Source organism: Fringilla coelebs (assembly GCF_963513975.1).
Source record: "Fringilla coelebs genome assembly, chromosome: 16".
NCBI classification, from domain to species: domain Eukaryota; kingdom Metazoa; phylum Chordata; class Aves; order Passeriformes; family Fringillidae; genus Fringilla; species Fringilla coelebs.
In genome coordinates this window covers 6,469,099-6,492,329 of record NC_140042.1, presented here as the reverse complement: position 1 = coordinate 6,492,329, position 23,231 = coordinate 6,469,099, and the positions used below count along the sequence as shown (strand labels likewise).

Genomic DNA, 23,231 nt, shown 5'->3' with positions numbered 1-23,231 from the left:
TTTTCCATGCCATCCATGATAGATCTGTATTCTTCAAGGTGTAGCTTACATGAAGCCTTGCAGGGATAGGCACTGCTTTCCCTGCCTCTGAAGATCAGCAAGTGGTTTGGTCAGGGCAGTGGGAGCAAGATCTCTGCCTTTCCCTGTCTGCCTGGATGACCTGGTTAAGTGGTTGGAGCTTGAGAGAGACAGACAAGTCTGTGGGAGGGAATATTGCCTGGAGAAAAATTGGCCCCAGTTAGGGGAGCTGAGCCAAATGTGTGCTGCTTTGTATTGGCTTGGCTTTCTGTAGAGAGGTGCTGCTGGGAATTTGAATGGCAGAGGGCTTGTTGAAAATGGGCTCTTCCAGAGGGATTGTATTCTTTTAAGAAGCAAGAACTTCCTTACAAGATGATGTAATTTGAAGCTTCACTGAATTTTCTGAGTGAAGGTACTGAAGGGGAGGAACAAAATTTTAACCACTGTTCCCTTTAATTTCAGACAACATAAACTTTATAACAAGGAATTGTATGCTGATTTCATCGCTGCTCAGATTAAAACATTGTCTTTCTTGGCTTACATCATCAGAATTTACCAGGTAGGATGAATTTTTAAACCTTTGGTACTTAATGCATCAGGTTTCTAGTTGCTTTATGGCAGGCAAGTGATCTGCATGACTGCAGTGCATCAGGGGTTGGAGATGGGAGCGTTTGTGTAGAATATCTGGAGGTGGAGCTGTACTTGATTATCCTTTCAAAAGTATCCTCATGTGAATACAAAGTAAAAATATGCCCCCTCCCTGGGCATTTATGGAATGACTATTGTAGTTTAGTTTTAGGACTAGATTTTGCAAGAGAAAGTAGTGAATTTTAATGGAGTGCTATTTTGCAAATGTAACACAAACCTTAAGAATAGAATGTTGTAGTAGTACTCATGTTACTCTTTTTTTGTTGCAGGAATTAGTGGCTAAATATTCTCAGCAAATGGTAAAAGGAATGTTGCAGCTGCTCTCCAATTGTCCAGCTGAAACAGCACACCTCAGGAAGGAGCTGCTGATTGCTGCTAAGCACATCCTGACAACAGACCTGAGGAGCCGTATGTAGCACTCTTTACAAGTGTACCTGTAAACTGGAAAGATTTCTGCTATTTCTGTCAATTTGGAGGCATATTATTTATATTGGACTATCACAAGATGCCAGGCCAAATAGAATTTCTGTGTGCAGGGTTGCCCAATTTGTCATTTTCTGTAACTCATTAGTTATATGCAAAGAGTTTTTCAAAGTTGTAAGTAACGTGAGCACTTTTTTCTCTTTGCAAATATAATTGGCTTTGACTGGGTACTGCAGTGTTACTCAAGGGGCAAGTGTCAGTGGAGTAGGCAGTCACAAGAGATTGTTTGAAAATTTCCTTGTAAATGGCACTGCCTTTTATAAGATTCAGGAATTAATTTGGGGATAAAATCACTTTCTAACTTCAGGTTTAAATACCGAGGTTGAGTCGTCTAATGCTTAACTATCTTATTTTAATTATTTCCTTTGCCAATTGTTGTGTATGGCTTTTTCATTTTTCTGTTTTTCAAATTCTAGAATTTATTCCATGCATGGACAAGCTGTTTGATGAATCTATACTGATTGGCTCTGGATACACTGCCCGGGAGACGCTGAGGTATGAGAAAGTTCAGAGTAATGATCTGAGTGCCTGCCAGGGCTGCTTACTTTGAAAATCATTAATATTTACAGCAGCTTCTGTATAGGGCCCTAAATCTTTGCTTCAAGTAACTAATTTTACTAGATTGTTTTATTGGCAGAGCTTCTGCTGCTGAAATGGTGGCTTTTGTTTAACATTTTGATGGCACAGCATAGTAATGTGAGTGTAGGACAAAATAAGAAAAATGGGTGAATGAAGATGATTTCAGTTTTTTGAATTGAGGAGGACAACCAAAACAGGGAAACTAACTGAGTATCTGCCCAATATTTCATGAAACACCCTAAATCTTATGTCTGGTGTAAAATCTGAATGAGATTTAAACTGTCTTGTCAATGAATACTTTAAAACTTACTTATTTGCAATTGAAGAAATAAATGGAGAGAATCCCTAACTTTCTGTGTCTTCAATAGTCTAAATTTTAGGTGAGCTTGCTGACTGAATTAGTATCTGAACTGGGAGAATTCTTTTTAAGTATCAAGTGTGCCTTATTGATAACAGGTATTAGATTTAGAAGTATTTTCTCTGCTAAAATAATTTATGATTAATTATGAACCAGATTACCAGCACTGCTCAAAATGTGGCTAACATTCATGTTAACTGCATGTAGATGAAAATACTTCCTTCTGCAGTGAAGGAAGAAAGATCAGAGAGGCAATATCAGAGTTGTGGGATAGATTGATGCATCATTGGTTAAATTGTGCAGCTTAAAATTGCCTCGTGTAACTGAAAAAGCCTTGTGAACTCTGGGCTTCGTATGAAAATAGAAAACTTACATTGAGAAATTTGGAAGTACCTCCAGACAGTAATTATTTGTTTAGTCAAATTAAGAACATTTTCAGTTGTGCTCAATGTGTTTTCCTCATTCCTTGTTTTGGCTGTAGACCCCTTGCATACAGCACCCTGGCAGACCTGGTCCATCACGTCCGGCAGCATTTGCCTCTCAATGACCTCTCCCTGGCTGTCCAGCTGTTTGCCAAGAACATTGATGATGAATCCTTGCCAAGCAGTATCCAGACCATGTCTTGCAAGCTCCTGCTAAATTTGGTAGACTGTATCCGGTCTAAAAGTGAACAGGAAAATGGAAATGGTAGAGACATCCTTATGAGAATGCTGGAGGTATTGATTTGTTTAAAGCATTTGATAATTGCTTTATCCTGTTTTTTAGTATGTTGTCAATCACATTTTACTTCCTCCTTTCTTCAGAAATGAGAGTATATAGGAACAGCCTGTGTACTGTATTTCACTTCAATGCTTCAGAGAAGGGCTCTTTAAAATGCTCTGCAGCTGGGATAATATCTCAAGTGTAGTGGAGATGCTTCAACTCAGCTTCATTCAGTGGCTAGTTTCAAAGCAGGAAATTGAATGCCTGTTTTGAGTAGCTTGGGTTTTTAAAAATAATTTTATTCTAAATTTTAGTTATAATTTTTTTTGTTGTGTAAGAGTATGCAAAAATTGTATTTTTTGATGCTTTATGGTTATGGGTGCACTTCTTGGTGTGGTTTTTTTTTTTTTGAGCCCTGAAAGAGGATCTTCACACAGGTCCTTGGCATGGCACAGTACAATCTGTACAATTGAAAATATCTGCTCTTTGAAGACCTAATGATCCTTTTTAATGATCTTTATATGGAGGTTGTTTTTTGTATTTTTGAAAATCAAGGGTGCACTACTTGTTTGAAGAAGGCAAACTAGTTTATCGATACATTTAAAAACATTTACTGTCATTCGAATTACTTCAAAAATAGCTGAAAGTTTTTTTAATCTCAGTATGCTGATTTGAAATATTAGTGCTATTAAATTTAGGATGATTTTTGAAGAAGAAACTAATTTTCTCTTTCCTTCCCCCCACTCCCTGCTGTTTGGTCTGCCTCTCCCCCTTTGCCTTAGGTGTTTGTTCTGAAATTCCACACCATAGCACGCTACCAGCTCTCTGTCATTTTCAAGAAGTGCAAGCCCCAGTCTGAGCTCGGAGCGGCTGAAGCTGCCTTGCCTGGAGTGCCCACAGCAGCAAATGCAGCCCCTGTTCCTGTCCCATCTCCTGCCCCAGCCACTCCTGTGGCCCCTGCACCTGTACCTGTGTTTGAAAAACAAGGGGAGAAAGAAAAAGAAGACAAGCAGACATTTCAGGTCACAGATTGCCGGAGCTTAGTGAAAACTTTGGTCTGTGGGGTCAAGACGATCACATGGGGCATCACCTCGTGCAAAGCTCCTGGTGGTAAAACTGCATATTTAATTGCTTTTATATCTCATAATTCTGCAGAAAAAAGCCTCTCTAGAATGAAAGCAAATAGTATTTTTAATGCTTAACTATCTTACTCTTCTTTCAGAAGCACAATTCATTCCTAATAAGCAGTTGCAACCTAAGGAGACTCAAATCTATATAAAACTGGTAAAATATGCAATGCAAGCATTAGATATTTATCAGGTATGTATCCTGTCCACATAGCACTTCTATTTGTAGAGTTACTGTGTGTTAGATCTTTTAATAAGGATTTATTTGTCAGCTAAAACACAGATATACACATCGTATATTTTCACTAAGTCTTTAATTGGGACCACAACTATCGAGAAATGCTCAATATGAAGAATTAATTTCAAAAGTGAATTTTGATGTACTTACTATTTGCAAGCAACAGATTATTTTCTCAACAGCCATTTTTGTCTGTTTATGCAGGCAGGTCAGGCTGGAAATAATAGTATTTCAGTATTTCATGTAGTGAATTAAGTTTTTCCTTGGAAGAGATAGTTTAGCTAACAGTTGAAGCATTCACATGTCTGTGTTTGTCTTCTGTAGTTACACAAAGTACTAATGAAATGTAAATGTGTTTGATTGGGTATTAAGTAATTTGCAAATACACTGATATCTCCTGTTGTTTTTCTCCATTTCTAACTTCCTAGATTTTAAATCTTTTCTGAAAACAGTCAGTTTTAGTATTTTTAGTATTTTTGTCATGGTTGGCTCTTGTGTCCAACTTCTGCTTGTGTGGGGCTTGCATGTAAAACCCATAAAATCTCAGTTACTTTCAAAAGCTATTTTAAGAATGATGGGGAATAAGCTACTCAAATTCTGTAACCAGTGCATGTGTTTTCTCAATTGCTGTAGGTGCAAATAGCAGGAAATGGACAGACATATGTTCGAGTAGCAAACTGTCAGACAGTCAGGATGAAAGAGGAAAAGGAAGTTCTGGAGCATTTTGCTGGTGTGTTCACAATGATGAACCCTTTAACTTTTAAAGAAATCTTTCAAACTACTGTTCCTTACATGGTGGAGAGGATCTCTAAAAACTATGCTCTTCAGGTATGTTACTGTTTACTTTTTAAATTGATAATGAACAGCATGTAGGAAAGAGCTTATGCCTTGAGGTACGTATGACTGATGTAGCATTATAAATAATAATATTGAAATTAGCACGTGAGATTTGAAGCAGTCTATATAAAGAGTAGCCTATGAAAATAATGTAAAAATGGATTTTCAAAAAACCTTACCTAAGTGATTCAATACAAACATGAACATTTTATTTTAGAAAATATGAATGGACTTCATTCTTGAAAAGTACTGAACATTATGGACTTGTTGTTTTGTTCAGCTTGTTGTGCTAATGTTCTACTGTTTTACAGAATGCAAATCCTACAATATTAATTTAAAATTAATGTAAGGCTTCAACATTAAGCTACGTAGATTGTTGTTTTCCACTGAGGACAAACAGGATCACTTGGGTAGCAGTGGAGATGGGGAAAGAAATTTATCTTAGGGGTTTTTTTAATGGATAGTGCATTTATCCTTTTGTTCTTTGTATTACAGCAGTAATAAGTTCTTTGTGGTTTCCTTTTATAGATTGTTGCCAATTCTTTCTTGGCAAACCCTACTACCTCTGCTCTCTTTGCAACCATTTTGGTGGAGTATCTTCTGGATCGTCTGCCAGAAATGGGCTCTAATGTGGAACTCTCCAATCTGTATCTCAAGCTGTTCAAGTTAGTCTTTGGCTCAGTTTCACTATTTGCAGCTGAAAATGAGCAAATGCTGAAGGTAAAGGTCATTTGTTTTAAAAATAAGTCTGCTTTAAAAACAGCACTCCTAAGAGTTTTGCATAGTAATGTTTGAGAGTCATTTAATGTTAGAAGCACTATTTGTGACACATCTCCATTTTTTCCCAAATTCCAAGCACGTTGCCTTGTTTATAAGAGATGGTTTCTGTGAATATTTTCCTCATATTTGAAACTATGAAGTGATGTACTAATTCTCAGTATAAATGGCTGATACATGACTGTGGTCTGGGATTGCCATAAGTCATGTACCTTCATGGTCAGGATATGCATAAATTCTTGCATATTTTCTCTTTGTTTCTGTATTAATTTAAGATTTTTGCTTGGATTGAAATCACTTTTTTGTGTGTTGATGAATCTTGTTCTCTCATGTCATATTCAGTCACGTGTATCTCTTGAGTTAGATTTTTCTATGCTTTTGGGAAGCCTGGGCTTAAGGAATGCTATTCTTTCTACTGACAACATATTATGTATTCCAAGGATCTATTTATGTTGGTGAGATCATCTCATTATTCAGTGAATTTAGAAATGCTGAGCTTGTAGCAAGAGTGCACTTTCCTCATAAAAGCAGCAGCTGCCTGTATCTAGAAAAGACATTAGGAATTTAATGGAACACTGATTGTTCTCTCATAGTTTCTCTTTGTTTTTCTTCCTTGTACCAAACAAAATTTCTGATACAGGGGGGATTACCAATTTCCCAGAATCTTTGAAAACTAACAGTAATATGAAGCAATATTCGTATAATCTTGCTTTAATTCTTGCAGTTTGTCATCAGTATCAAGGTCATTTGGATTTTTATAAGATGGTGATGAAGTTTAAAGAGTGTAATTTACTACTTTCACAGTTTCATGCTCTGTTACTTTGTTTCTGTAGGATGAATGGTAGGGGCCTTGGGCAGACACTTTAATTGAATGATGAAGGCTGTTTGCAGCATTTGCATAGCAATGTAGAAAGCTTTTTAGATGTTAGTAATATCCAGACACGTTGCTGTTTGTCTCTAGTCTGTGAGAATACTGTTATTTATCTACTATTTTTAATGAATCTTGTTAGATGTTCATGTCCTCTGCTTTAGAAAGGCCACCAGTTCCATAGCCTTTTTTACTTGGGAGATTTTGCTTTCAAAATGAAATTTTAGCATTCACAAAAATTAAGAGCTAACAAGGAAATTTGATCTGGGGTAAATGAATATTGTTAAGTGTCTTCTCTTTTCATTCTGACACCTCTGATTTCTGCTCCCCATTCCCAGGTACTTGAGAGGAAATAATTTCTCATTGTGTCAGATCTGCAGAATCTCATGCTAAACTCTTGTACAGTACGATGATGACAAAATTGGTATTTTATTAATCTTCAAGCTTTATTTTCTTTATAGCCACATTTGCACAAGATTGTGAACAGCTCTATGGAACTTGCACAGACTGCCAAAGAGCCCTATAACTATTTCCTGCTGCTCAGAGCACTGTTCAGATCTATTGGAGGAGGCAGTCATGATCTGTTATACCAAGAATTCTTGCCGCTGTTACCAAACTTACTGCAAGGTAGAACAACACCTTCTTTCCCTGCCCCAGCTTCTGATTTTTTAATGTGAATAGAAGTAATAAAGTTATGTTATGTAGTTGAAAACCCCTCAAAACTAAAGCCCTACCCCTGATAAGTAGCTTCTGATTTTGAGTTTAGTGATTGATTTAAATACCTTGAATGTGCTTATTTTCATTTACTATCAGCTGCTTCAGGCTCCATAGTTTTGGCTGCTTCACAATTTCTGCTGCTTGTTTTTCTTCTTTTCATTGTGGGGCTGTTGGGGTTTTCTTGTTTGTTTCTTTTACTTGTTTGGGGTTTTTTGCAATGTGTAACTTTGTTGGCATAAAGCATTTAGGGGATGAATGAATAGGTGCCAGGCCACCACTGGTTTTGTGGGGAGAACATTGCAGTGAAGCTCTGGCTGTTCTGCAGTTGAGGGCATGTGTGTGCACCTGCAAGGGCATGATAAATAGAAATTCAAGTAGTGCCAGACTGCAAAAAGGAATGGAAATAACAATCAGTTTGATTAATTGAGCATTTAAGCTTGCAAGAGCTGTGTTCCAGAAGTACTGAGAATGAGCAAGGAAATGTGGAGAGTTACTTAAACCTAAGGATAAGCTAATCAGAACTATTCCAGGACTGTAGACTGGCTCAGATCTACAGCTGCAGGGACAGTTTTTATTGTAGTTAGCAAATATATATGTTATCAATAAATCATTATATAAGACTCATGTCAGTAGATTTATGGAATATGTGAAATCTTTATGGGGAGAAAAATCACTTGGGGACTGTGCTTAGTCTGTATGGGGCAATTAATGCACTTGGACTCACTGAATGTTTCTTTTCAGGATTCAAAATATTTTTTTAAAAGTTCTGTGTGGGTTTATTTTTTATTGTTACAAGGCTGAGGTTTTAATCAAATTATCTTTTTTTCTTTTCTCTCTGCTGTATTCAAATGCTGCCTTTTTGAGTCTAGTATTAAACTTTAAAATAGATGCTTTTTTTTTTTTTTAAATAGATGCTTTTTCTTCTATATGTGTGTAGATAAAAAAGCATTCTCTGCCTGACATCCTTAGATGTAAGTTAGAATAATGAATGGTATTAATATTTTGTAAGTCCATTATTTACAGAGCTGTAAGCTCTACAGTGTTTGAAAACATCAGATTCTCCTGAATTGAGGAAATAGCAATTTTGAACAGCAAACTGGTGGACTGTTTTTTTCCTGTCAGTGTGTAACTTATCCATAACTTTCAGGACTTAATATGTTGCAAAGTGGCCTTCACAAACAGCACATGAAAGACTTGTTTGTGGAGCTCTGCCTCACTGTGCCCGTTCGTCTGAGCTCGCTGCTGCCTTATCTGCCAATGCTCATGGACCCCTTGGTGTCAGCCCTCAATGGATCCCAGACCCTGGTTAGCCAGGGCTTAAGAACTCTGGAATTGTGTGTGGATAACTTGCAGCCTGACTTTCTGTATGACCACATTCAGCCGGTTCGAGCCGAGCTCATGCAGGTAAATGTGTTGTTTCCTGTTAGACCACAAGAGGTCACTGATTTGCTGAATACCATCAGAAATCTGTGTGAAGCTTTGGTTACAAAAACTTGAAAAATCTGTCATGAAACCCGTACCAGTCTGATGTGAGTGTAGAAGGATAGTTGGTGTTGTGCTGTTAAGCTGGAAACTCTGAAAACTTAGACGTGAATGAATTGTTTCTCTCATATACTTTGTTGAATAGTTACATTCTATTTACTTTTTTTGCTTCTATATTTCAAAACTAGCTCTGAGCTTAATTCAGTTCAGCCTTAACTGGCTTGCTTTTTTAATTAACAATGTTGTTTAATATTTATCATAAACATGAAACTACACTCCAAGATAGCAAAGATTTTGTAGCTGCGACAATAGTCTAATCCAAACTGCATTTAGGACAGCCTTGTTACAAAGCACTTGGGCTGTTGTGAACTGAGACTGCTGATATTCAACCTTGATAAGAAACTTATGCAGGGTCAGTTACCCAAATACAAGAATAAAGTGTTTTCCCTGACTTTTTTTTTTTACATTACAACTTGAAAAATGTTGGAGTAAGATTATTTTTTTTTTTACACGACAACTTGAACAATGTTGAAGTAAGCCTGGCCTGCCTGTATACCTTAAACCCCCAGGCTTTGTGGAGAACCCTGCGCAATCCTGCTGACAGCATCTCCCACGTGGCTTATCGTGTGCTCGGGAAATTTGGTGGAAGTAACAGGAAGATGTTGAAGGAATCACAGAAACTACAATATGTGGTCACAGAAATCCAAGGACCCAGTATTACAATTGAATTTTCAGACTGTAAAGCATCCATTCAGCTCCCAATGGAAAAGGTAAGGGCTTAAGTTACTTTCAGTGCTGAGAAACTGACTTTAAAAATATCTGTCTGGAAGTTCTTTCTTGATTTCTTCTATGAACTGTGTAAGATTTCACCCCCAAAATAACAGATGTAGGCATGCTGTACTGCTCTTACAAAGTGATAGGGTAGGGAGCTAAACTGGCCCAAATAAATGTTTTCACAGAATGGGTAAGGTTGGATCTTCTGGTATATTGCATAGGTTAGGAGCAGGAGTCTCATCTATAAGTCCCTATTTGCTTTTTGAAATGTATCAAAAATTTACTGTAGAAATTCTTCAGTGGTGATTGTTCTCATGACTCCAGTGATTTGGTTTTGTTTGCTGTCTCTAGAAGCACTTTGTACTGTACTGGCTTTCATCTGGCAGTCACGGTGTATCACAAGTGCTTAGTTCTCACTAATTACAGCAATCTGAGAGTGAAGCTGGATTCTGAGATAATTTGGTCTGTAGAGTTTTAATACTTACCTTTTAAATTAGACTTTCATAAGTAGATACCATCTGAATGTAGTAAGCAATTTTCTTCACAGGCAGCTGGCTCTCTGGCTCCATCCAGCCAACAGGCTTAAAAATAACTTGGAAAAGTGATTCTTAAAATGCAGATTTACTGATTTCTCCACTGTAGTGAAGCTGATGAATTGAATACATATAAATACTGTGGCTGACATTTACCTGTCCTGCTAGGTTTCATTCAAACTAAATTTTCCAAAGGATTTTTGCATCTAACATTGATATGGAGCAATCTGTAGCTGCTCAGTGGTGACCAAGAAAGTGTTATCTGCTGAACACTTTGTACTTTGACATTTCCTTTTCATAGATACAAAGGGAAAAAAGGTGGAATAAATTGGAAACAAGAAATCCTTGTTTACTTTTAGTGCCCTGGTAGACTTTTGTGGTCTGTCCAAAACTTATTTTTCTTTTCATTGAGGTGCTGTGATAAAAACTTGGGATAATAAGTTAAGTAAGTGGAAATACCAAGGAAGGAAAATGCCCACTTCACAGAAGGGGCTTTTTCTGCATGGATGGTTAGATTTAACTTGCAATTGATAATTTCTTTTTTCATGCATTCCAGAACAATTTTTACAATTTTTACATGTTTTTTTTTTTACTTAATGCCCATCTCATTTATCTTCCTGTCTTTTGTGGGAAAAGGATAGGAATTAGACAGTTGTGCTTTTATGTATGATCTCTATAGCACAAAATAGAAATTTCCCAAAGAGATGTACTCCCCTTTTTTAATCATCTTCATGTCTTAAAAGATTGATTCGAATTATTTTTGAATGTACTAAATCTTGCAAAGGAAGAGTACTATTTCCATTAAATAACTGGTGTCTAGAAGTTGCTTACAGGGACACTTCATCATGCATGGAAAGGTACCATTTATATATGGATATAAATGCATTGTATACATACAGTATAAAGAGATTTGACACAGCAATTATTGCTGAAGGGAAGACAAGGAAAATTTCTTTTTGGGAAAGGGGAGGAAAAGAGAGAAGGTTTATTTCATCCATAACTTGAAATGCTTTCTGACCATGGAGGTAGATGTGTCTGCCATGAAACTTAGCATGTACAAAAGCTCAGAAAATACCACGGTGTTTTCAAGTAATGCTCTCAGGCCCTCTCTGCATTTCCCTACTCGGGCAATCCAAACTGTGCCTACTTTGAAAACTACTTTTAATATATATTAATGATCCCATTCCCTTGATTAACGACCTTATGGTAAAAGCCAAGAGTAAGAAGTGTGTGGATGCCCTTGTTCCGTTGCAGGCAATCGAGACGGCCCTGGACTGTCTGAAGAGCGCCAACACGGAGCCCTACTACCGCAGGCAGGCCTGGGAGGTCATCAAGTGCTTCCTGGTGGCCATGATGAGCCTGGATGACAACAAGCACGCCTTGTACCAGCTCCTTGCACACCCCAAGTATGACAATTCTTTAATCATAAATGTGTATGTAAAATTTATGGTGTCTTGGAGCGATCTAGTTTAGAGACAGTGATTAGTCTGTGCAATTCGTGGGGTTTTTGGTTGCTGGTGAAAAGGAGTTTTGTTAGGGTGTTTTTTAATGCCAGGGACATGTTAATGTTTCATAGTTTAATTTTCTTCCCCTAATTACAATCCTGTGTATAATCTATTACATATGATCAATATGATTAATTTTAGTTTCATTTATTTAAATAATTGGAATATTCTGGTGCTTAATTGCATTTTAGAGATGAATTTAGATTGTGACATTTTGTACGTACATCTAAGCTTTTACGAAAGTGAAAGACAAAATTCAGTTGCATTTAGTGACTAAGCTATAGCATAGTCACATGCAGCCTGTTTATCTTGGTGTGGGAGCCTTTTATTGGAGCTTTTCTTACATGTTTTGCAGTTTTAGTCATTGATATTTCACGAGTTTATTGCTTTTAGACAACTTTAACATCTTTGCCCAAGAAGTGTGGGCTGACTTTGACTCTTGCAATATCATAAGTGCAGCTAAAGAGCATAGTAGCTTTCACAATTTGGGCTTGTTAGACTTGACATAAATATAGCTTTGCAATGAATAAGTTTTGTTGAGCAGTGATTTGATAAATAATGTTTCAATCATTCAAGATTAAAATCAAATGTCATTTTAAAAAAGAGAAAAATGTCAAAATATTGAAAATGACATTCTGTAATTGAGTTGCAGTGTGATGCCTGTATACCTGTTATTGTATATACGTGGCTTCTTCTGAACCACTGGCTTTAAATGTTCCTGTTGAAATTGAGCTATCCATCATGCTGGAGACCAGTGCCTGACAAAATTAATTTGGGCTGAGCGGGCTGGTCGAGCTCTATCAAAATGAGGGGAAAGCAGGAGGTGGAGAAGGAGTTGGATATGGAGAGCAAACTTTGAATGAAGTTTGAGCCGGGGGGTGCTGCAGTTCGGGGTTCTGTCGGACACACCCTTGTGTTCCAGCTTCACAGAGAAGTCCATCCCCAGCGTGATCATCTCGCACCGCTACAAGGCCCAGGACACGCCGGCCCGCAAGACCTTCGAGCAGGCCCTGACCGGGGCCTTCATGTCGGCCGTCATCAAGGACCTGCGGCCCAGCGCCCTGCCCTTCGTGGCCAGCCTCATCCGCCACTACACCATGGTGGCCGTGGCTCAGCAGTGTGGTGAGTGAGGGGACACGGCTCTGGGGCTCCAGAGGAGCTGGGCACAGCTCAGTGCGGTGAGTGAGGGGACACGGCTCTGGGGCTCCAGGGGAGCTGGGCACAGCTCTGTGCTTTTACACACAGTGCAGAGTGAGGGGACACAGCTCTGGGGCTCCAGGAGAGCTGGGCACAGCTTTGTGCTTTTACACACAGTGTGGTGAGTGAGGGGACACAGCTCTGGGGCTCCAGCGGGGCAGGGCACAACACAGTGAGTGAGGGGACACGGCTCTGGGGCTCCAGGGGAGCTGGGCACAGCTCAGTGAGTGAGGGGACACGGCTCTAGCAGTCCAGGGGAGCTGGGCACAGCTCTGTGCTTTTACACACAGTGCAGTGAGTGAGGGGACACGGCTCTGGGGCTCCAGGGGAGCTGGGCACAGCTCTGCTTTTACACACAGTGTGGTGAGTGAGGGGACACAGCTCTGGGGCTCCAGGAGAGCTGGGCACAGCTCTGCTTTTACACACAGTGCAGAGAGTGAGGGGACACGGCTCTGGGGCTCCAGCAGAGCTGGGCACAGCTCTGTGCTTTTACACACAGTGCAGAGAGTGAGGGGACACAGCTCTGGGAGTCCAGGAGAGCTGGGCACAGCTCTGTGCTTTTACACACAACCGTTTGTTTTAAAATCACAATATTGCGGTTGCTCCTGGTTAGCTGCACTGGATTTTTGTTTGATGGTAGAATTATGTTTTAATTCTTTAGAGCAGTGGGAATTATTAAACAAATTTTAGGAAGCAATCAGTCACCTAATAATGCTCTGCAAATGCTACAGCAATGAAATAACTGTGGCATGGAACAGTTTATACAGTTCCAGAGCATTTGTGTAACTTAATACTCACAGTACTATTTGCAGATGGTCTTTAATTAGGTTGTTTCCAGTTGTGGTTTTGAAGGACCTTTAGGGGAACTAAGTAAATGTTGGAGCATTGCTGTGCTAATATCCAAGAAGAAAACTTTTTGTTTGGGCTGCATGACAAGTAATTTGGTAAAAGGCATATTATAAGCATATCACTCTTCATTGTTACATTAATGTTACTGGGATTTTTATGACTCTTCATTTTTAATTAATCTTCTTGCAGTGCATAGTCTAGTGCATAGAAGAAAATATTCAAGCAGAATATAATCTTTTTTTCTTCTAGGAGTGAAGGGTGCCTTACAATCCATTTATATGCAAATAGGCCCAGGGCTTACTGGTTTTGCCATCAGCTAGTCCGAAGAGTAGTAAAATCTAATTAAAGAACTATTCATATTGAAATATCCATTGTTTTATCTTTATTTCCCCTCCCTCCTGTTACAAATTCCAGGTCCTTTCTTGCTGCAGTGCTATCAGGTTGGGAGCCAGCCTAGCACAGCCATGTTTCACAGTGAAGAAAATGGGTCAAAAGGCATGGATCCCTTGGTGCTTATTGATGCCATAGCCATCTGCATGGCATATGAGGAGAAGGAGCTCTGCAAAATAGGAGAGGTGGCCCTAGCAGTGATATTTGATGTTGCAAGCATCATCTTGGGTTCAAAGGAAAGGGTAAGATTTTTAAAAGTGTATTGAAATGATTGAGTTTCAGCCAATGCCATTTTACTTCTAAAATTTTGGAGGCTACCAGTAAGATGAGAAAAGGAAACTGATCAATTTCTTTGTTTCCAGGCTTGCCAGCTTCCCTTGTTTTCATACATTGTGGAACGTCTGTGTGCTTGCTGCTATGAGCAAGCTTGGTATGCTAAACTAGGAGGTGTTGTGTCCATTAAATTTCTTATGGAACGGCTGCCACTGATCTGGGTCCTGCAGAACCAGCAGACTTTCCTGAAGGCACTTCTCTTTGTTATGATGGACCTAACTGGAGAGGTATGTAATGAATGAATTTTATCAAATAGTGTGGGGAAAATTTCTGGCCTTAAATTCACACAGATTGAACTCTTAGTAATATTGATTTCACTGAACTTCAGAATGCATTTTACCTGCAAGAGTTAGTGAATTCTAGTAATTTTAATTCAAACCAAGTTCTGAAGTTAGGAATGAGGTCAGATTTTTCCACATAGCTTTGCTGAAGTTTTTGAGGTTACACTTGCTGCTTTCAGAGTAGGAATGTACAGGCCACACGTAGATCACAAAAGAACACAGATTCACTGTCACTTACCACAGAATCACTAAGCTTAGTTGGAAATCAGAATCACAGGATTCATCAAAATCAAACTCTAAGTTGATGAGTAATGTGTAGATTTGTGATCTTTGTTCTGTACTTAGCTGATAAAAATGATCTCTGATGCCTCAGGTTTCCAACGGAGCAGTTGCTATGGCAAAGACCACATTAGAGCAGCTCTTGATTAGATGTGCAACTCCTTTAAAAGATGAAGAAAAAACAGAAGAAATCCTTGCAGCACAGGAAAAGTCCTTCCATCATGTCACACATGACCTTGTTCGAGAAGTGACCTCTCCAAACTCCACTGTGAGAAAACAAGCCATGCATTCCTTGCAGGTGCTTGCACAGGTCACTGGCAAAAGTGTCACAGTCATCATGGAGCCACATAAAGAGGTAAGCAGAAATATTCACTGAACTGGAGCTTAAAGTTGTTTTCCAGTTTGGATTTACAGAAATGCTTTATTTGGTATGTTTTTGCACACTAGTGAATTAAATTTTTAGTGCTTTGATGGCATATGTTTGTCATTTGCTAACTTTTGTTGTTCAAAATCACGCAATGGCTGGAGCACTACAGAGATTCATACAGGCTGTGCTTGACACTTGGCCAGTATTTATAGTGTCTTTAGGTTGATTTAATTCCATAAATTATGGGCTGCTCATCCTGCCACCAATCAGACATAGGCCATATAGACATTACATTTTGATACTCAGTTTTGTTATTCTAAATATGTGGCATTATTGCTGTGCCTTTCCCTATCCAGAAAGAGACTATAAACTTCAAAGGTGGTTGAAATACCTTTTGGCTAGATACTCCTTAAAACTATTTAGATATTGTTTAGTCTTTTGGAAGATAATTGTCATTTCAATAGCTGCTAATTCAGTAATCTAAATTCCATCATGTAGGTACTCCAGGACATGGTTCCTCCTAAAAAGCATTTGCTTCGGCACCAACCTGCAAATGCCCAGATTGGCCTGATGGAGGGAAATACATTTTGCACAACTCTGCAGCCCAGATTGTTTACAATGGATCTGAACGTTGTGGAACACAAGGTTTTCTACACAGAGGTACTTTGTTTTTTAATTCCTCATCTTTGAATGTAGATGCTTCTGTATGATGGTGCTTGTACTTTCATTGTAAAAAATAGATATTCTAATTTGTGCATTTTAAACTTTGACTGAAACTGAAGAATTTCCCTTTTGAAATATCAAGTGAGGTCTGCTTTGCAGCAGTCAGTGCAGGGGATCCTCTGGTTTTGAGTTAAGACAAAAAGTGCTGTCGATGAAAAGCTGTCTGTAAAGGTGGGGGTGAGAAAGTGGTGTTTCAAATGTGAGTAGCAATATTAAAATGACTGTTTATTTTTTCCCTAGTTACTGAATTTATGTGAGGCTGAAGATACTGCCCTAATGAAACTACCTTGCTACAAAAGTCTTCCATCACTTGTACCTCTTCGAATTGCAGCCTTAAGTAAGTAAAACCTCCTAAACAAGACTTGATGCAGTTCAGTGTCCTTGTGGGCAGTCTGCTTCCTGAGATCAGCAGAAAACCTCAGCACTGGAAGACTGATGACTGCTCTCCTGAGGTTACAGTTTAATGGAGAGAATAATGGAAAAGTATTGCTGCCTTCTTAATGACTAGAATTCAGTTTTCTGAAAGGAACCCAAAATATTTTAAGATTAATTATGTTATTAAGCATTAGGAAAACTATAGAATGTTAATAGAATTCTCATTCTTTTACTATTTTATGATGCCTGTTGATTTTGGCAATGCATACAGTACTTTAGCTGTCTGCAATTTGAGATGACATAAAAAGGAACTATAAGAGAAGCAGTGTAGAATTAGGGTTTATTTTCTCCTCTCCTTTGAAATTGAGTTAACAAAGAGAGCAAATTTACTTTGATATTTGCAGATGCTCTAGCTGCCTGCAATTACTTGCCTCAGTCAAGAGAGAAGATCATTGCTGCACTTTTCAAGGCACTGAATTCAACAAATAACGAGCTGCAGGAGGCAGGAGAAGCATGCATGAGAAAGGTGACTGTACTGAAACAACATTCCTTTTGAGGCCATTGTTCTCTCTGCTTTACTTCCTTGGTACAAGACTTCTTGGGAGAGTTCTCTACAGGAAATATTGTTGCTCTGTTCAGTTTTTTTTAGCGATGCTGAAAAAATTTGTGTCAGATATGTTTGTTTGGGATTTGAACTTTGCCATAAAGAATTATCCAGATTGCAATTAAGAATTATAAACTCTTGGGTAAGGACCATGGTAAATCTTTCAGTCTTTCTTTGCAGTCTTTCCCTCTTTCTGTTGGACTGGTCTTTGCAAATGAGTCTTCTTTTCTAAATAGCTTAAGTCCTTCTCAGATGTTTTGCAAATGTGCAGACTTGGCTTTATTGTAAAAGCTCTTCCCATGTTTTGTTTGTCTCCTAAAAGAAGTGGTGGAGATCCCATAGTTGGTTTTGGACAGCAGAGTTAGACCTGCATCACAGTGTGATGGTAGCTTTAGGGAACAGGATCCTGGCTGTCCTGTTTGAGGTCAGAATTAGTGTCCTTGCCTTACACTGCCCTGTCTGGCCTGTGGATGCTACATTATCATCTACAAAGCTGGAAGAACAGGGAAAGGATATTCTTTCATCATGATTTGTTGTTCAATAGCTGTGCCTAATTCTGATTCAGCAAGACTTTAATTCCAATATTTTAAATGAAAAGAAAAAAGCTAATGAAATGACAGCCTCTTTGTAATGCTGTGTAGATGGGCTGACATGGAACAGAGAATATTATGCAGTAGTAATGGTGGTTTGCATTTGTTTGTGCCATTGCCTGGCCAGAGGTTGTGTGACTTTTCATGTCACTGTGGTCATGAGAAGGAATGCACGTACTATTTATAGCTTGTTAACAACACAGTTGGGTTGAGAGGTAGCAAATAAGGATTGTTCTGACCTATACACCAGATTTGTCTGATTGTTTTTTTCCTATGATAAACCTGTGCCCACAGGATATTTGGTTATGACAGGAAATATTCTCTCTGGCTGCTTGCAGCCAGGCTCTTTTGACCTTTTCTGTTTCTCAAGATGCATGCAGATTGTAACAGAAACTTGCTCTATTGCCTTCAGCCAGATTCACAGGCAGTTCTTAATATAGTGTCTAAGTAATTTGTTCATAGCTGTGTATTTAATTTATAGCTGTAGCAGTTTTTCAGTCTGTCTGCAGTTACGATCTCCTACTTGATTATTTTATGGAATGTCCTACTGTGTGTCAGAAATACCTCAGTGCTACCCAAATCCATCTTGCCACTGTGTATATTTCTAGCACCAGATGTTCCTTGAACTATTGTATTGAAGGAAAAGAATAAAAGAAGAAAAATCAAGTCAGCTGAATTATTTTAAGAAAAATGCTTGCACAAAAGTCATGTCCCTCTCCACCTGTGTCTTAATTGTGCACTCTCATGCAGTTCTTGGAAGGAGCTACCATAGAAGTTGATCAAATCCATACCCACATGAGGCCATTGCTGATGATGCTGGGGGACTACCGGAGTCTGACCCTCAACGTTGTGAATCGCCTGACCTCAGTCACTAGGCTTTTCCCAAACTCTTTCAATGATAAATTCTGTGATCAGATGATGGTAAGCCCATCCAAATTTTTATTTTAGCTCTTCCAGAAGAAATTTTCTTCTAGCTACTATTTTTATTGGTGAAAAATTAAAGATGTTCAGTAGTGACTCTATGTGTATGTTGGAAGTAAAAGATTTTGGTTTCACAAATAATAAAAAGCCCCAATTTCTTTCAACATTTTGAGTAAATTTCTAAAGGGCTTCTAAACCAAAAAGTTAAGAGCTTTTATTTTTTTGTGAAGACATAACTAGTTATGCTAAGGTTTGTTTTATCTTTAAGCAACGTGCCACTTGCACCTTTAACAATTTTACTTCTCAATGCACTTAATCCGTTTTGGTGCTTTCCTGATCAATAAAATTTTGGGAGGTATTGCTCTGTTTATTCGCAGTGCTTAAACTGAATATGTGAATTCTTTATCCCCTTTGCATGAACATTTAAATATTTAAATGCACACACATCAAGCAAGTCATCAGAGTGTAAGACTATGAGATTTAAGTTTGTTGTGTGTGTGTGTGTGTGTATATATATATGTTCTTATAATCCCTGCTTTCTTTAATATAGAAAGGACTTCTAGCAACAGCAAACTTTTCAACTTGAGGGAATGAAAATAACTGATAATTCTTCCCTTTGTTTCCTTCAGAGAATTGTTTCTGCCTCTATATTGTCTCTTGTAGCATATGCTAAAATGGAACAGTCTAATTAGAAGAATAATGCTAATTATCCTTTCTTTGTAGCAACACCTGCGTAAATGGATGGAAGTTGTAGTTATTACACACAAAGGTGGACAACGGAGTGATGGAAATGTAAGTTAATGAATGCTTTTGTGTGAGAAGAGAAGAAATAAATCGTATTAATGTTTTGGAATTCAAGAACTCATTCAGTTGTAAATGCTGCCATAACTGATTACACACTGATGCTTTGTTACAAGCTAACAGACTTGTTGGATTGAATGTACAATATTGAATATCTGTTAGAAGTCTCAGGAAGAGGAGGTTCTTATCTGCTGACAATGGTTACTTTAGAGACTGTTCTGGGTTAGTGTGGGAGCTGCTCAAGCATTTGTATTTCTTTTCCCCCTCAGGATTTTCTGCTTAGAAATCTGTTCTTCACTGGAATGGCTGATGAGCTCAGCAGCATAATCCCCCATTTTTCATTAATATGTTTGATGTTCATAATATAGCCTTTTGAAAATTATACGTAATGATAATATAATCCCAGTTAATTTAAAATTTAATTTACTTAAACCAAGTTCAATATTTACTAGTTGGGATCACATTAAAATCTCTCTCCCAGTGAAACTAATGGCCTCAGTGTAGAAGCATGGGAGGCTGATCACTTCCCTTATAAATGGAAAACTGCACAGTGTAATGTCAATACTGTGTGCTCTTAGCAATACTGATGGGAATTCCTGCTTCAGTGCAGTTTCCTGTCCATTACCAGAGGTCCCACAATTCTATTAATATTTTACTAAATGCTTTTATTAAGTGTTGAGATTTATGATTGCACCTAAGAAAAAATGGGGGGGGGGATTCTATTAATGTCTTTGTTTCTCAAATTAGAATGAAATTACATTGGCTTTTGATTTCCCTCAAAACATGGAAATGGCTTAATGGCTTTTCATTTCTCTTTCCTGTCATTGCAAAGAGAGCTTTTAATCTGAATTTGGTCATTGCTTTCTATTAGACCTAGATGTTCTCTAATGAAGTAGAATAAGATTGGTTTCGTATGTTTTAAATAAAACACTGTGCATTTTTCAGTTAACCTCATTTTATTCATTCCAGAGTAGTTCTAAGGCTTTCATATACTTTTGGATTTTACCTTTCCTCAAATGTGATGATTACAGATATCTTGCAGATCTTTTTGTAGCAATAAGCTTTTAAACCACAATGTGGCACCTCCAGAACAGTTTTTATTTGTCACTAAGTCATGTTTAGTTGTGAATTCCCCTGATTTTAATTTTTTTTTCTGATTTCTGTGTAGTTATGTATTTAGAGAGATAAGCTGAGTGGGGAATAGCACACCAGACACTTGAGAAATAATCTTGAGGGACAAGAGAAGTCTGGAAACATTTCAAGTAGAATTGTGTCAATGCAAAGCTGATTGAATATTACTTTGCTGCTTCCTAGTTGTTGCTCCAAAGTTTCCTTAAAAATAAAAACTCTAAGAAAGTGCAGGAGCACACAGCTTGGTCTTTGTACAGTTGCTGTGGCAGGCTGTGTTCATCTGTCTGTATGTACAGTATGCTGTTGAAAAACAGGGATGGTAAAACTGGCGGTCACTTATTGTAGCTGGCATTTCACTTTCTCTTTCTTCATGATCCTAGTGAGATTCCAGCATCTGAGACACTCATTAAAAGCAGTGCTGGGGAGTAGGCTGGATCATTCATACTGTGTGGTTGAGTAGAGGAGCTGTTAGACACCCAGTGGAGAACAGAAGTGACCAGGAAAGCCTGATGTGCCCTCCTTGTGCTGGTGCTGTTCCAAGCATTCCATCCTTTTCCAGCAGCATGGCATGAAGGAGCCCTTTGATGATGGTGTCAGGCAGTTCTCCAGCATTGTGCAGATAAGGGCTGGTCAGCAAAGCCTCTTAAAGAATAGTAAAAAGGTCTGTGGAGGGAGTTTTCACATGAAAGTGGCAACTTTCAGACAAACTGGAAACATAGTTAGAAATACTGCATAGTGATGACTGTTGTAAAGATCCACACTGATGCCAGAATAACTAAGCCTTGTTCACCTAAATAATTTATGACTGTCCTGCTGTGATCCTAAGCTGTGATCTGGCTGTTTAGAGAAATGAACAAATCAACATGTAATATATTAAGTACGGATTAAAATCTAATTCATTGGTCCAGGGAATAAAATATTTGATTTAAATCTTTCTTCCTCTCTTCCCTGCCTCTCCAAGGAAGGGTATGAGATTTCAGGTCATGTCTGGTAATTGAAAGAATAAGTTTTGAGTAGATGGTTGCCTCCAGCTGTCCCTCTTGTGAGAGGGTGGAAATTTCCATGGTGGAAATTCTGCATCACAGCCTAGGAGGAGTTTAGAGGACTTCATAGCTTGGTAGCTCAAGTAGTGAAAGTGGTTTTGTAATAGATGGTGGCCAAATTTGTCTTCAAAGATGCTATAATGTTGTTTCCTCTGACTTAATCAGCTCTATTATCTTTTTGTTCAGTTTAAATATTTGAGAAGCTATGTCTGATCAATGTAAAAGTAGAAAAAAGGATGAATTTCATCCTAGTTCTTTGGAGAACAGTTTGGAGCATATGAGATGCTGATTGTCTCCATTCCTTCTGTTTGAGATGAGGAAGGTAACTGAGCTGAAGTGAGTCTGCAGCCTGAAGAAGGGCATGTGCTGATTTGTACATTTATTTGATATTTTTGTGGGCTTTTTCCTTTCATGCTGTGACTTCTGTTTTGGTTCAGCATGCCACGGAAAGGGTAGAGGTGAGAAACTCAGTGCAGGCACCAGGAACTTTTTTTGTTGTCATGCTTTCTTTTGTTGATGTTTTGTTTGGTTTTATTCTTTCTTTTAACTTGTGGTTTGTTAGTTTTACGATTGTGTTTTGGGCACAGTGCATTGTGTCTTTGAGTGCAGTGTTGTGAATTGTCTTCTGTTTGTCTGTTTTGATCACGTTGCAGTTAAGGATGTTGAGCATGTTTGTACCAGGAAGAGCAGGATTTTTAGTTTCTGTGAAGTCCTAAGTGGTTTCAAAAAGTTTTAATGTATTCTCAGCCCTGCACTTCAATCCATGAGAGGGGTCTTGTGGGGTCTGTCTGGGCAGATCAGGTTAAAGGAGTGGAGCCTGATGCTTTGTGTTTAAATTCAGTTGAGAAAATGTAATGCACTTGGTAAAATCATCTTGGATACTGGAACTTGGTTTTAGAGAGATGGTGAGGGTGGTTTTGTTGTTTTGTTTTGTTTTGTTTTTTCCTTTTCTTACTGAGGGAAATCTATGCTCTACCTAGCTGAAATACAGTCTCTCTTTAAATCACACAATGAAAAAAATGCAAAATTATTTTGGACTTCTGGAGAATTTAATATCTAGTGAGAGAGCAGAGCTGACTTTACAGTAACCAGCTGTTTGTGAGATAGGCTGAACAGTGCTGTGAGAAAGCTGAATCGCTCTTCATGTGTAATCTGGGGGTGTGGAATGTATAGCAGAAATGTTTTAGGGGGGAAGGTCTGGCTGTTTGGTGCTTGACCGACTTGGTGTAGAGCAGTGAGCACTCTGTAACTCCCCCATCAGCAGTATCATTACAGTGTTTAGCTCTTACCTGTAAAACACCACTCCACTGGCAAGGAAAATAAAATTTAAACCATGATATTACCAGAGGGGGTAGGGCAGACTTCCACAGGTGCAATCTTTCCATGCAATATGGAAAGTAGATGCTGTGTCTATGTTAACCTTTTGCATTTGGCTGCTGGCTATGCTAATACAGAGGGAAAAAAAGAAGTAAGATGTGTGATACTGTTTTTATACATTATAGCCAGTAATATTTATTTAATTGTGTTTCTTTTTACCTGTAGGAAATGAAGATTTGTTCAGCAATTATAAATTTATTCCATCTGATCCCAGCTGCCCCACAGACTCTGGTTAAACCTCTTCTGGAAGTTGTTATGAAAACAGAACGAGCAATGTTAATTGAGGTAAAAGTGGAAGTTAGCATTGCTGAAATTTTTGCTTTA

At 38.4% G+C, this 23,231-nt stretch overlaps 1 protein-coding gene across 1 annotated transcript in view; it reads left to right on the top strand.

Moving 5' to 3' along the window:
- TRRAP (transformation/transcription domain associated protein) overlaps window positions 1–23,231 on the top strand; it is a 74,274-nt gene that overhangs the window by 6,202 nt on the left and 44,841 nt on the right. The window contains exons 11-32 of the mRNA XM_084216868.1: window positions 481–577; window positions 936–1,074; window positions 1,566–1,644; window positions 2,568–2,802; window positions 3,571–3,898; window positions 4,011–4,108; window positions 4,787–4,981; window positions 5,519–5,710; window positions 7,097–7,262; window positions 8,500–8,756; window positions 9,404–9,604; window positions 11,396–11,547; window positions 12,569–12,768; window positions 14,107–14,324; window positions 14,445–14,642; window positions 15,070–15,330; window positions 15,841–16,002; window positions 16,306–16,402; window positions 16,845–16,966; window positions 18,385–18,555; window positions 19,279–19,347; window positions 23,073–23,192. Coding sequence (XP_084072994.1) covers window positions 481–577; window positions 936–1,074; window positions 1,566–1,644; window positions 2,568–2,802; window positions 3,571–3,898; window positions 4,011–4,108; window positions 4,787–4,981; window positions 5,519–5,710; window positions 7,097–7,262; window positions 8,500–8,756; window positions 9,404–9,604; window positions 11,396–11,547; window positions 12,569–12,768; window positions 14,107–14,324; window positions 14,445–14,642; window positions 15,070–15,330; window positions 15,841–16,002; window positions 16,306–16,402; window positions 16,845–16,966; window positions 18,385–18,555; window positions 19,279–19,347; window positions 23,073–23,192 — 3,757 coding nt within the window. The remainder of the gene's footprint in view (window positions 1–480; window positions 578–935; window positions 1,075–1,565; window positions 1,645–2,567; window positions 2,803–3,570; window positions 3,899–4,010; window positions 4,109–4,786; window positions 4,982–5,518; window positions 5,711–7,096; window positions 7,263–8,499; window positions 8,757–9,403; window positions 9,605–11,395; window positions 11,548–12,568; window positions 12,769–14,106; window positions 14,325–14,444; window positions 14,643–15,069; window positions 15,331–15,840; window positions 16,003–16,305; window positions 16,403–16,844; window positions 16,967–18,384; window positions 18,556–19,278; window positions 19,348–23,072; window positions 23,193–23,231) is intronic.